At 32.9% G+C, this 13,703-nt stretch overlaps 1 protein-coding gene across 12 annotated transcripts in view; it reads left to right on the top strand.

Annotated features, from left to right (window-relative positions):
* Positions 1 to 13,703, top strand: part of Prkd1 (protein kinase D1) — a 314,640-nt gene that overhangs the window by 245,825 nt on the left and 55,112 nt on the right. For 9 of the 12 annotated variants that reach the window (XM_013065310.3, XM_013065311.3, XM_021243835.2 and 6 more), the window contains 4 exons: positions 1,877 to 2,008; positions 3,343 to 3,503; positions 9,742 to 9,765; positions 11,469 to 11,516. In XM_013065310.3, the coding sequence (XP_012920764.2) occupies positions 1,877 to 2,008; positions 3,343 to 3,503; positions 9,742 to 9,765; positions 11,469 to 11,516 (365 nt within the window). The remainder of the gene's footprint in view (positions 1 to 1,876; positions 2,009 to 3,342; positions 3,504 to 9,741; positions 9,766 to 11,468; positions 11,517 to 13,703) is intronic. The other 3 variants (XM_004864046.3, XM_087197068.1, XM_004864045.3) reach the window with 2 other exon arrangements.

Genomic DNA, 13,703 nt, shown 5'->3' with positions numbered 1-13,703 from the left:
CATTTAAACATAAGTCAAGGGTGCTAACTGCTTATGAATGTTAATCCCCTTCAAAAAATGAAAAAATCAAATTTACCTGGCATAAATGGGAAGGGGGTGTCATTGAAAATCTGTAGTTTAATTATTTGTATTTTTCCTGATTAATTCCAAAAATGTCTGAATGCAGCTTGGTATTTGTATTGTCAAATTCTAGTGTTCCTTATTTTGAAAACTGCAATAATTAATTATTCAACTAATTACTGTCATAGTATTGTCACAGTTGTTTGGTCCTGAGGGGTAACTGAGGTTCAGGGAAGAAGCTAGAAGTTAATGTTGGCACGAATTGTTTAACTATTTTCTATAATATTTTAGGAGGATATTTTGTACATGAATGTGTACACATTTAAAGACAATTTAGCATTTCACCAATTAGACACATTTTGACCAAACCACCAAAATCAGTGATAGGTACCCAAACTGTACCCTGTTTTGCTTCTTTACTTGGAATAAACATTTTCCAGAATTCTGAAGTGGAAAATGTAATACTCAAGTTCCCAATCTTACTTCAATTGAGAAGGAAGAGAAAAGAATACATAATAGTTTTCCACCAAGTCCTTTTCGGGTCAAACTTTATGAAACCAAGAAAGCATGGCTCTGTTCTAACATCAGTTGAAGTTTAAACTTTAAGGGACTGGAGAAGTTACTGTCATTGAAAGCTTGTCTTTACAGGAATGAGAAGCTGAAGCTCCTGATGATTAAGTGAGATGTCACTCAGGGAGTGGCACAGCTTCACCTGGCCCTTCTGACTGCCAGGACCACGTTCTCGTTCTCTGCAGGACACTGTGCAGTCCTAGACCCTGGCTCCTGCATGCACGTAGGTCTGCCAGTGCCCCACTCTATCCATTAGAACATTCAGGGAAGAGCTGGTCTTTCACTTTCAATTCTTTACACCTTTCTATTTCTTCATTTAGACAACCACCACAAAAATCATGAATCACTTTTATAATATAACAAAAACATCATGTGGAAAAGTACAATTTTAAATAATTATAATTTAGTGAAATAATTTTCATTTTAAAAATCTACCAAGTGTGGTGAGGTCTTACATCCAACTGAAATCAGAGCACAAGTATTTGCTCTGAACTGTGGTAGAAATCAGCATTTGGAACTTTCAGTATTCTGTACAAGCACCATATAAAATAAGGAACAACAACAACAAAATAACAAGAGGTGCCCTAAAGCATAACTGTAGTTTACTAAAGTGTATTTCTCTGAGTGAACTGGAGTTTGACAATGTGTGTGTGAAATCCTTCCATTTGGCATGTTGGTGAAGAGGCTGCTTGATTATTTATAGAACATGGTCTTATACTTGTTTTTATTGCCCAAGAGTTCAAACAGCTCTATCCCTTCAAAGAGAAGCTGCTCAGATTTCTTACATCTTCCACTTATACTTGCTCTTCTAATATCTCTCTTCTTTTTCATATTGAAAAACACTATTTTCAAATCTGTCTGAATTCAATTCATCAGTATTTCCTTTTTATAATATTTTGAATACTTTTTAGGTTCATTTAGGAAAATAAAAAAATCAAAATATTTTAACTAATTTCGGGTATTTCCAAGTTGACTTATCCTTTCATTCATGCTTTCTCCTAGCATTTTGAGTGTTTGAAAGTGGCCTGGAAGTTTGCTAAACAGAAAAAGGAGACAAGAAAGGGTGGCTATGCCACTATTCGTAAAACTGCAGCCAGGAAGAATAAAGACTAGTGTCTCCGAGTGCAACCTGTATTACATTGAATCTGTTCTAAATCTTCCTAGAAAGTCCCATCCAAGCTCACACCCCTGTTATCTACATGCCTGTTACTTACAGATCCATCCAATTTCCTTCTCAATGTTACAGCTTCTGCTACATTTGAAGATTTCCAGATCCGTCCCCATGCTCTCTTCGTTCATTCCTACCGAGCTCCGGCTTTCTGTGATCACTGTGGAGAAATGCTGTGGGGCCTGGTGCGTCAAGGCCTTAAATGTGAAGGTAAGTTGTTTTCTTTCCCAAGGAGTCAGATGCACCTTGGAGTGATCCACTTATATCATGCTCTCTCCAACAGTGTCCTCTGGCCCTTGGAAATGTCCTCCAGGCATTTTTTGGATGTATGAACACTATTTTCTTCATTTTTAAAAATGTCCTGTCTTTGTCATATTTAGTCTGATCTGGGACCACTGATTTGCTTATTTCCCTCCCTCATATTGTGTCTCATCTGTATTTTATTGGATATTTTAGCAACAGACACAAAATAAGATTTGCATCACAACTAAACCAAAATCAGAGTGGTAGGCATTGAAATGAGCAGAAATTTAGATTAATCAAACAACTGAAGATCACTCAGCCCCTCAATTGGGTAGTATATTGGCATATATACTGGAGTTTCTACACCAATACCAGAATTTTATCATATCCATGGAAAAAACTCCTTGAAGTGCACAACTCAGCATGCTTGAACACCACGATCATCTTTTACAACCTTAGCCAGTCATCCCCTGCTCTTGTGGATTGAGAATAGCTCTCTTTGAACTTTGGCCAACATGACAAAGCTTTGTAATGTAACATATAAATACGCTCTTCACTGTTGTTTAATTTATTCTGTGAGGAAAGCACTTAAGAGACAGTGACCTAGAAGAAATTCTGTCTAAACTCTATTTCATGAAATTTTCTCTGACCTACTGTGTGACACATGAAGAAATTCTGAGTTATGGCCGCCAGCTGCGTGGGGCATATGAATAGTAGAAATATTGAAAAGAAAATAACATTTCCCTAAATGAAAAATGTACTTCCAATGTTCAATTACTTACCATACGGAAACCAGAATGTGAACTATTTTACATATTATCATAACAATTTTACAAGGCTCTTACTAGTCTCTTGATTTTACAGATAGGAAAACTAAGATGAACTAATTTGTTCAAGGGGATGTAGAAAAGCAAGTTATAGAAAGATAATTTAAATCATTACAGTCTCAATATCTCCTTTCGTGTCCACTCACATTTAAACTGGTGGAAGCTAAAAATCACTTAGATAATTAACTTGGATATTGTTGCTAAATCCCTCAAAGCCATTATATTGCCAAACATTTGCAGATTTGATAACCAGGGTAGTTGCTGAGCTTGTCTAATAAAAATCAGAATTCAAAACCCATTTAAAGATTGTGGGGAGGAGGAATCAGAGAAAGCTCACAAGAAAATTTGCATTTTTGAATAGTCTCAAGAAAAATAGAAGCAGTGCTATTTTTAAAAATTCATAGTTTACAACTAATAGTGGAATGACTTTTAATTTATGGTTGAACAGAAGCTGTGTTTATTTTCTCTTTCCAGGATGTGGTCAGAATTACCATAAGAGATGTGCATTTAAAATTCCGAACAACTGCAGTGGTGTGAGACGGAGAAGGCTCTCGAATGTTTCCCTCACCGGGCTCAACACCATCCGCACATCTTCCACTGAGCTCTCTACCAGTGCTCCTGATGAGCCCCTTCTGGTATGGCCTCCTGTTTACATTTCCCTGTTTACATGAGAAGTCTGTGGGGCTTTGTTATAACAGTGTCAATCAGGCAGTGTGCTGGGAGGGAGGACACCATCAGAGTGTTAATGACTGTTTCTTCATGCCCTTTGCTGGGATTGGTCAATGCTTCATCAACTATCCAACAGCGCTTAGTTTGTTTTTATCTCTGAGCTAAAATATGTGAGGTACATCATGGCCATAAGGCTGGGGCAGCACAAACCAATGTGTTAATGTTGCAAAACATAGTTTGTCAAACTTTGGAAACCAAAGATAAAAGATGTTCTCTGTAGATTTCTAGGGTAATTTGTAGCATAGCTGAATATTTGTTTTGGGAGAAAATTGGCTTTTATGAAAATATGAAAGTTTTATTGCTTGTATACGTGCAAATTATCATCAAACATTCACCGATAAACCACATTATAATACTAGCACTTAACACTTTCCATTAACTCTAAAACATCTTATGGATGTGATTTAAGCATGCTTTTCTAAGGAAGTTAAATTTTTATCAATAGGAATATTCCAAACTCTACTTTTACAGGGCATTTTTATGGGGGGGTGATTTATGTTGTCAGTCATTCTTTAAGTGAAACTGCTGAGGAAGGTGAGTACTAACTCCTGCCAGTAGCTAGAAAAATATGTTTACAGATATTATTTGTATAGATACACATTTTAGAATATATGTGTGATTATATTTTATTCTATGAAATTCTATTATGTAGAGTAAATGATATTCTTCCTGAAAGATGCTTAAGTAAAAATTTATTTTTTAAAATAACTGTCATGTTAACTTCTTAGCCTAGAAGTTCTTTGGTTGAATTTGAATTTTTATAAGTTATAGCAGTTATTCTTGCTGTTATGTATAGTTCTTGAGAGAGTGTTTTTAATGTAGACATTAAATAATACTTAATGAAACAAAATTGCACATTAATAATTTCTTTTCAGTTTTACCTGGAATAACTTCTGAACAACTTATTAAACAACTCAAAAGATTTATATGTAAATATAATTTGGATTCTATAACTATGATCTTTGCCATAGATTTTTGTGCATTTAACCGAATTATTTAATTGCTTTATTTAATCAATTGAATAAATATTAAATTATTTGAATTACTTGACTGTAAGCTGTATTTTATATAAGATGTTGAAATTCATTAGTGCTTCATTAATGGAAAATTTTGTAGCAGAATACTTAAAAGTATTTTAAAATACATTTTTTTAAATCATATTTTAACTATTTCAAGAATGCTTGAAAATCATGATCAAATAAGATATTTAGGATATGAAAATCTATAGGAGCCGTAAGATACTTTGAAAATTATTGGTACTGTAAGATTTCATAAGCTTTTAAAATTTTTTCTTCAGAAGTGAACATGATTGAGGCATAGTATGGTGTGTAAGTAAATGTTGCAGTGAAACAAATTAATTTGTATGATTAATATGTTCATAATTATAACAATAAAAATGTCCTCTGGGTAAGCTTTAAATGAGATATGCCCTTGGAAATACTGATGTAACATTACTCGACACATTGGCTTTTAGATCATTTTTTACATTCTCAAAACGCTTTGTGCTCTAGGAAGTGTCTTTTTTGTCTGATTTCTGAGAATGTAGGAAATATTAGTCCATCTTGGGTGGGATACTTATTTCCCTTTTGCTTTTGCTCCCTTTTTGTGTCTTGACTACTTTTTATAGGGGCAAACCCACCCTTCTCTATTCAGGCATGCTTGGAGTACAGTGCATATCCTTTTTCAGCATTGAGCAGAACTATGCATTTATTAAGAGGCCAGTAACTATAGTTTAAAAGTTGCAGTGAATGTCTAGTCAGAGGTGACATTAGAGCAATAAGAGTAAAAGCTTTTTGTTTCTCTATATAGTAAATAATATTTTTCCATTAAAAGGTGGGATCGCTAATTAATTCCACTAGATTGTCTATTTTACAAATCTGTGATATTAAATATATGAATTTTCTCTCAAAAATATGAGAAAATAAAGTTTTCTTTGCCACAATTGCCTATTTTGACAATGGAAATCTGATTTTGCATACAGATTAAAACATTGTTATTCTTTTAATTTATTCAATTTTGACACACAAATTGAACTTCAGATTTCTATCATACTGCTAAGTTGAAAAAATTTTACAGCATAGATAATAATACAAACTTTATCGTTCATCACTTTGGCAGTAAACTAGATCCATTATGCTAACAATAAAGCAGTCCATCTTTCAAGAAAATCTGAAATGTAGTCAATTTATGATATAACAGCTCAGTAGGGAGGTGTATTTCTTTTTGTCAACTATTACCACTCTGAAAAGGAAACGAAAGAAAAACTCAGTAGGTCTTGAGAAGAACACACTAATATACTGTATCATATGCTAAGTGTACTTATTGGTATTATATCAATTTTATGAACTTTTGGACAACTGTAGAAGTCAGGATTAATGGTCCTATCATCTCTTTTATGCTTTGTTCAGTGTTTTATTTTATTTACATGTGTTCTTTAGTATTAGAGAAGGGTCAATGGAAAACAAGCTGTGTGACAATTTTAGGATAAATTTTCCTAATCTGTTGGAGAACTGTGTCCCTGTGTCTGAAGAAGTTAATTTTCACACAAGGGACAATTATAAAATCTGAATAAAATATGGCAGGACAGAACAGTTTAAAGAACATTGTTTAAATGCATCTAAGGGCATCCAAGTCAATTAGGAGTTGAGGGTCAGATCACAGAAAGGTCAACATACAGAGTGGCTTCTCCCAAGAAAGAATAATCCAGTCCAAAATGTTCACAGTGCTGAGACTGAAAGCACAGAATATAGAACAACCCTGGAGAATTGCCAAACATAAAACCATGGCTAAGATAAGGTAGTGTTACACAGGGTTTAATTGTGAAGTGTTAAGATAATGTGGTAATACACCAACAGAAAAATAAACCAGTGAAACAAAACAGAGTCCAGAAAGTGCACAATACACATGCCAACTGATTTTGACTACAAGAAAAGGTGTATTTTTCAACAAATATTTTAGGCACCAATTCAACATCTATATGAAAATACAAATTTTGATTCTATGCCATTTACAAAATCAATTGTAGATAGACTAGAGTTTGAAGGAAAAAATACAGAAGAATAATATAAAAACTTACAATAAGAAAAACTTTTGTAAATAAGACTCAAACCATTGAGGACAAAGGGGAAAGACAATTGAGTATCAATAAAATTACAAATTTATTTAATCCATAAGTAACAATAATAAAAAAGCATGCTATAGGGAAGGAAAGATATAAACCTCATTTCCAGAGTATATAGAGAAAATTTACAGAAAGTTGGGAGATAGCCAGCCTCCACTTAAAATGTAGCAAATTCTCCTACAGTAGTTTATGGAAAAAGCCAGTAAAGATGAAAATGTGCTTAACATTAACTAGTGACTAAGGAGTTTAAATTTAAATCTATAATGAGATCTTTCTACACCAGAGTACCTAACATTGAATGAAAACCTAACAATAACAAGTATGTATTGGCAAATATTCTAAGCAACTAGAACTTATACATATTACTCCTGGAAATATAAATGGGCTCAACACCTTTGGAAAACTGCTTTGGCAATTACTTTCTGAAGCTGATCATATGCATATGCATATCAGAAGTTCTACCTCTAGGTATATATTCAACAGAAACAGTGTTAAAATGCATATACAGAATGATATGTTACAAGCTTGTTTTTAATGTCTTTGTTCATAACAGCTAAAAACTGGAAACAGATGATTGGTTCAATCATACAATAGAATGCATGAATGACATACTTGTAGAATAAATGAACCATCGATTCACTCAGCAGTGTGGATGTATATCACAAAATAGTATTTAAAAAAAGAAATCAGACCCAGAAGAGTATATACTTATGAACCCAGTGTATGAAGTTCAAATCAGGCAAAGCCAATTTATGGTGAAACACATCAAAATAACAGTTCCTCTCAGTGAGGTGTCAACCAGGAGAGAACAGAAAGAGGCTTCTAGGAGGCAGGAAGTATTCCATAACTTCATCAGTAAAAGAGGTGAATACACATGCAAAACCTCATGAAACTATACACCTAGAACTTTATACACTTTAAAACTCTGTATAAATTATGCCTCAATAAAAATTTTTTGAATAATAATAGCAATAGCTATTCAAGTAGGAAATTATAAAGTCACTGGAGTTCTTCACAGGTTATATCAGAAAATAATGAAACAGTGTATCAGAATAATTAATAATTAAAGTTATGAAATTCCTTTGGTCAATTAAAAAGGGATTATAAAACAGACATTATTCAATAACACAAAATAAATTCTTTGAATGTTAAATGTGCCACAGTATTCTGAGACACATAGAATCTATCTGCATAATAAACGTTCTATTTTACAGTAATTTTCACCACAGATGCAAAATTGTAATTCATATGAACTTTCTTCAAGAGAATAACAAAACAAAAGCAAAACTCTGGTATAATAGTATATAAATATTATTATATTTAATAACCAGTGGAATATTTGGCTCTCATCTTATGCTCTATGGATATTTCTGGTGATTCTAACTTCACAACAAGGTAAAAAGATAGGCTGTTCATATATTTCCCAGTATCATTCTAAACATGATTCCATAAAATATTCTACAAGTAAACAAATCTTGTTCAAATAAATTTGGGAAATCCTTTCTGCTCCGTCTAACTAGTGGCTATCAAAACAGTTATTAAACTTCATTAAATGGCTAAAGAGTCTTGGAATAATAAAATCAGTGTCCTTAAACTGACCTAAATATGGAATCCCCTTTTCTCAAATATCTAAGAATATCCTATCGGAAAAAAAGACACTTTCAGAAGAAAACTTAAGAGAACTCATTGAATGCATGCATGTTGCATAGTCCACCTTCAGATATCAAAAAAGCTCACATCACTTAGCTGAAGTTGAGTTCTAATGTGAGCCCTGAGTAAAAACGTCTTCAGGGCTCCCAACTGGATGACGATCATGAGCTCGTCTGCCAGTTGTAGAGACAGAAAAGGTAATGCCTTTTTTGGAAATTGAAAAATTTGATTGATTTCTGTCTCTTACAAACAGGGCTGTAATTTTTTTCCTTAAAAGTCACAGTTGGATGTGTGTTCGAGTGAGCAGTGAGTTCTGTATGTTCTTCATGTCAATCCAGAAATATTGCAAGTAGTACTAGAAAATGATTAACTTTGACGGAACTTCATTCTAAATGTATGCAGCTCCCAAAGTCTCTGACCTTATGGTCACCTGTAGCTTATGAATGAAGATATAAAGTTTCAGAAAACAAATAAGATTTTTCTTAATTTGCAGTAATTCATTACTAGAAAAAAATCACAGATCTCAAAAACACATTCATGCTTTTATTTTTGAGAAATAGAGTCAACCATAGTTTAGTTTTGGCTTGATTTCTAATTATCAGAGCAGCTTAACAAAGTTAGAGAGAAAAGGATTTAAAACAGAATTCTTCAGTATAAATTCCTGGATAACTCTTGTTCAGGCTTTATTTTTCAATGATACTACTTCTTCTTAAAATATGAAATCCAGAATAACATTTTTACTTTTGAATTATATTTCAATTTTCAATGTAATCAGACAGAAAACAAGGACTCTATCATGAATAAAGAACGGAATCTAGATATATTGTCTTATTAAAACTTTTACTATTGGACTTCTTGGATTTGTAAACAGCTGACAGATACTGATTACTCTTCAGTTTATTCTGGCCTGCAGGCAGTTAAGAGCTATGTAACATTTGATTACTTTGATGACCTTTTTCTTTTTTCCCATTGAGAGGATAAATTATTATGAGGAAAATCTAATCTTTCACTTAAAGGTCAAAAATGCTTCATTTTGACTTCAGTTTATTTTCAACAAGTGAAAGAAACATCTTTCACTAAAACTATGACAGATAGATTTTTTTTTTACCTCTACCCACTCACAACTGTAAACTGTGTTTTTGTAGGTATGAGTTAATCATTATGATTCCATTTTATTTTAGAAGTAGCTTCCAGCTCAACTGTCCTTGTAGCTACAATCAGTATAGCATTTTGCTTTTACTTTAAAATGTACCTATATCAAACATTATTGAATAATATGCACTACTTTCCTCTAATAACATTGTTTTCCTGTCTTTCTCTCCTTTTATTCTGCATCTTTGCCTGCTTTTTGCACTTACAACTTCATGTTTCAGCCTCCTGTGAGTCCTGGCTTTGAGGTAGGTACTAAGGCTACCTAGCAGTAGAACTATGCCTTACCATCTTTTTAAAAACAACATTTTATGTTAGATTGATGTCTACATTTACTCCATGAGAATTAAACCCATTGAACTTCAAAAAGCATACAGATTTTTGTTTTATTTATCTAGTGGTTATTTTTTTAACAATAGCAAATGGGATGTTTGTTTAACAAAGCAATGCAATCATTAGGTTGGTAAAGTCAGATACCGCCTTCATGTTACTAGATTCCATAACATGGGTATCTTTTCTGTAAAAACAAAAGAGACAAGTTGAGAATAAAAGAATATTGTACACTCAGCCCCTAGTTCCTGTCGTAACATTAACAGAAACTTATTCATATCGAACTGTATTCCAATCCCAGTTCCCACAGAATGAAGCAAAACAAGGATGTTCTCCCAATATTTATATCTTTTGATGGCATAGTGAGGAGCAAAACAGAACCAACTCCCTAAGGTGAATATAACTGCTTCTTATAGTTCTTGAACTTAGATTTTTTTAAAGAAAGGCTCTTTTAATCCTTATGTATTACTATATTAATTTTAAGAGATGGCATGTAATTTGGAATATCATCTCCTAACCTAACAGAAATTATAAATGGAAAAGGCAAAATTCCTTCCAAATTTTATTAACCTCATTCTGGAAAACTGGTCCTTTATCTGCCTTAAACAATTAACCTGACTGTGGAGGACAGGCATTTAGGTCAAGTATTAAAGCAGAGAACACAATTGTGCTCTTTTTTGATCATTTGTTTTGACTAGTTGACTTGTTAATATTTAGTTTCCCTTATTCCTATATTTCCATCCAGACAATTGAGAGGTGACATATTGTTATTTTCTCTCAAGAGAATGTAAAGTTCAAATACTATTATTAATGTTCATTCTAAGATGGTCTTGTTATAAAAGAAGTCAATGAAAACACAACCAGAACATGGTCTGGGTTAAACAAAATTGATGAGTCAGTTTCTTATGAAACTGTCTGATTCTTAAAAAAAATTAAGAAATCATCCTCAATAATGGTACATACCAATTTTAGGAAAATCATCCTTGTTTTTAAAAAAAGTACACTCCTTCGAAAAATTAATTATGAATGCTAGGTAAGTGTAGTATTTTTATGTTCTCACAAATTTGTTTTCTAAAGTGCCTTCCAGACATAATTTTAAATGTGAATTATCATGTTCCTGTTCAAATGATCCTTTGAGCACAAAGTTCAAGAAGGACATGAAGCAGTTTTCACTTCCTTCTCCCACTTTGCAATTGGGAACAGATTGTGTAATGGACTCAGGAGTAGTTAGATGTTCTGTGGAAGTGGTATAAATTAAAGGCAGCCAAGCCTTCCCTGGATAGCTCCTGATAGAAATAAAATATGTTTTCTGCATAAGCTAATTTATTGAACTTTATCTTTAGTTTTTCCAAAAGATAGCAGAATTTTTTCCTCATAAATGTCTTCAGGGACGATGCATAAAACCTGACCAAATATCTTCAGAGAAATGCTTGAGAGATACCTTTTGGGTTTGTAACACTGAGGAGCAAAAGCATAAAAAATGGATAAATTATTTACCCTCACAGAGCTTGCATAGATTCATGCATGTAAAAAATTTAATAAATTCTGGATAAATATTTGTTGAGTTAGAAGTTTATATACTTAGAAGCCAAATCAATTGTATACTTTTTTTGACAATTAGGTCTTCAAAATGATGCAGAAGTTTACATTTATAACTCCGTTGACAATAGTGAGTTTCCATTTCTTCATACTCTTTCCAGCAACAGGTTTTACCAATATCTTAAAAGGTTTTTTTCTTGCTAACTGATAGGTTAAAAAAGAAATTTGTGCCCATATATTATTTCTTTATTGGTGTTGATAACTTATCTTATGCTTATTGGTGAATTATATTTCACTTGTGGATAGTCACTTTTTTATTGAATTGTTTATTGTTACTTAATTTTTATATATTATGACAGTAATCCCTTTTGTGTTAATCTAAAATGAAATACTTTTAGTTTTGTATGTGGTTTTGGTGTGTTTTCTCATAGTGATTTTAAATTTTTTATTTTTAATTAATAACAATTATATATATGGAGTACAGTATGATGTTTTGATCTACATATTATAGATCTATATATTTTTTATAGGAATATTCTTTTGTTAAAAAGAATGCCTTGTTAATGGGGAAGGCATGCATTTTCTTGCTCTATAGAGATATTGAAAATTAATGAATAGAGCATAACATTCTTGTCAAATGATTTAGGAGAATGACTTTTTTCTTGAAGTAAAAAAGGTAAGGTCAAAGTAGCAAATGAAGCAGAATTTAAGATACAAAGTTACCCTTGTTAGGTAATTTTTTTTTTCAGTATGGGGATTGAACTCAGGACATTGCGCTTGTGAGGCAAGCACGCTGCCACTGAGCTAAATCCCTACAAGTTTACCCCTTGTAAGGCAAGCACTGTATTAAAAGAAACTGTTGTCTTCATACTTTCCTAGAAAATCTCTCCCAAAATGAGCCATTCATTTGTTATTTTCATTTATTTTTTTAAACGAAGACAAGAAAATATCAATATAATTGGATATGATCCCAGTATATATTATAATAGTCAAAGTAAATTCTTCTCAAATGAGCAAATAATGGGGGAAAAAAGGAATTGAAAATCCTGAATGGAATTAGGATGATATTTTCTGCCCAAATGAATATTTTCCAAAATAGTTTCCAGCATAGCAAAAGTCCATCTATAAGGTCAGGTGCCATGGCCTCCATAACTCTTGCCTCGAGACACAAAACAGCTCTCTGTGTCACCACTCACGGGAATTTATTTACTTACTGCTCACCTGTGTCCATCTGATGGCTTGCCAGGTCCAGCCAGATTCAAGCCTCTTTAATAGCTAGCCATTTATCACCCCCGAGCTCCTGGCTGAGCAGTGTGAAACAAAGGCTACTCTTGTTCCCTTTGAGAACTCCTGTGTCCTTATGAATGTGCATATCCAGGGGGAAAACAAAGAAAGACTGCCATAAAAAACTAGAATGAGGAGAAAATATAGAGGAAGATGGCAATGGGAAGTTATACATTAAATTTCTAGACAGTAAAAATAATTTAGCATATAAAATATGTATTTGTGTTTTCAGAAATATTTTTTATTTTATATCATCCATTAGACATAGTTTTGTTGTATGGCTCAATTTTATCCAATTAATTTCTCCTTCCCTTTCCAAGAGAAGGGAGAATGTTGGGTTTTTTCAGTTTTTATCTTTTACTAGTACATGTTTTTATTACATAACGATTACATTCCTTGTGGGGAGTTGGTAAATGTACATACCACATCTTAATTCTGTTTTTTTCAACCCTTTTTACTCTTCCCTCCTCTCTCCCTCCATCTCTTCATCCCCTTCCCATTTGAACAAAATCTATCTCCTTACTTCCTATTATTTAACTTCCAGTTTGTTCTTTATTTATTTTGGGTTTCTGATGTAAGAGAAACCATGCAGTATTTAAGCTTGTGTGTCTGATTTATTTCACTTAACCTCGTGGTCTCAAGGTGCATCTGTTTTCCTGCAAATGACTCGAGTTTAGCCTTATTTATGGCAGAGTAGTACTCCAGGGTATATAATTACCACCTTTTCTTTATCCATTCATCTGTTGATAGACACAGGCAGCTTACAAGATTAGAATTATGCTACTATAAACATGGAGTTTTCATGTATCCTTGTAATATGATGTCTTCAAATCTTTATGGAAGATATCGAGAAGGTAAATAACTGTGTCAAATGAAATTTCTAGTTTTAGTTTTGTGAAAAAAATCTCTGTATTTCTTTCCATAGTGGTTACACCAGTTTACATTTCCACCAACCATGTAGAATAGAAGGGTTCTTTCTGCCCTGCAGCCTTGCCAGCATTTGTTATTATTTGATTTCTTCAGGTTAGCCATT

The sequence above is a fragment of the Heterocephalus glaber genome, unplaced genomic scaffold, assembly GCF_053883595.1.
Source record: "Heterocephalus glaber isolate CG9 unplaced genomic scaffold, H.glaber_assembly_v1.0 deba00001662, whole genome shotgun sequence".
Classification (NCBI taxonomy): domain Eukaryota; kingdom Metazoa; phylum Chordata; class Mammalia; order Rodentia; family Bathyergidae; genus Heterocephalus; species Heterocephalus glaber.
This window is presented reverse-complemented; position numbering and strand designations above follow the sequence as displayed.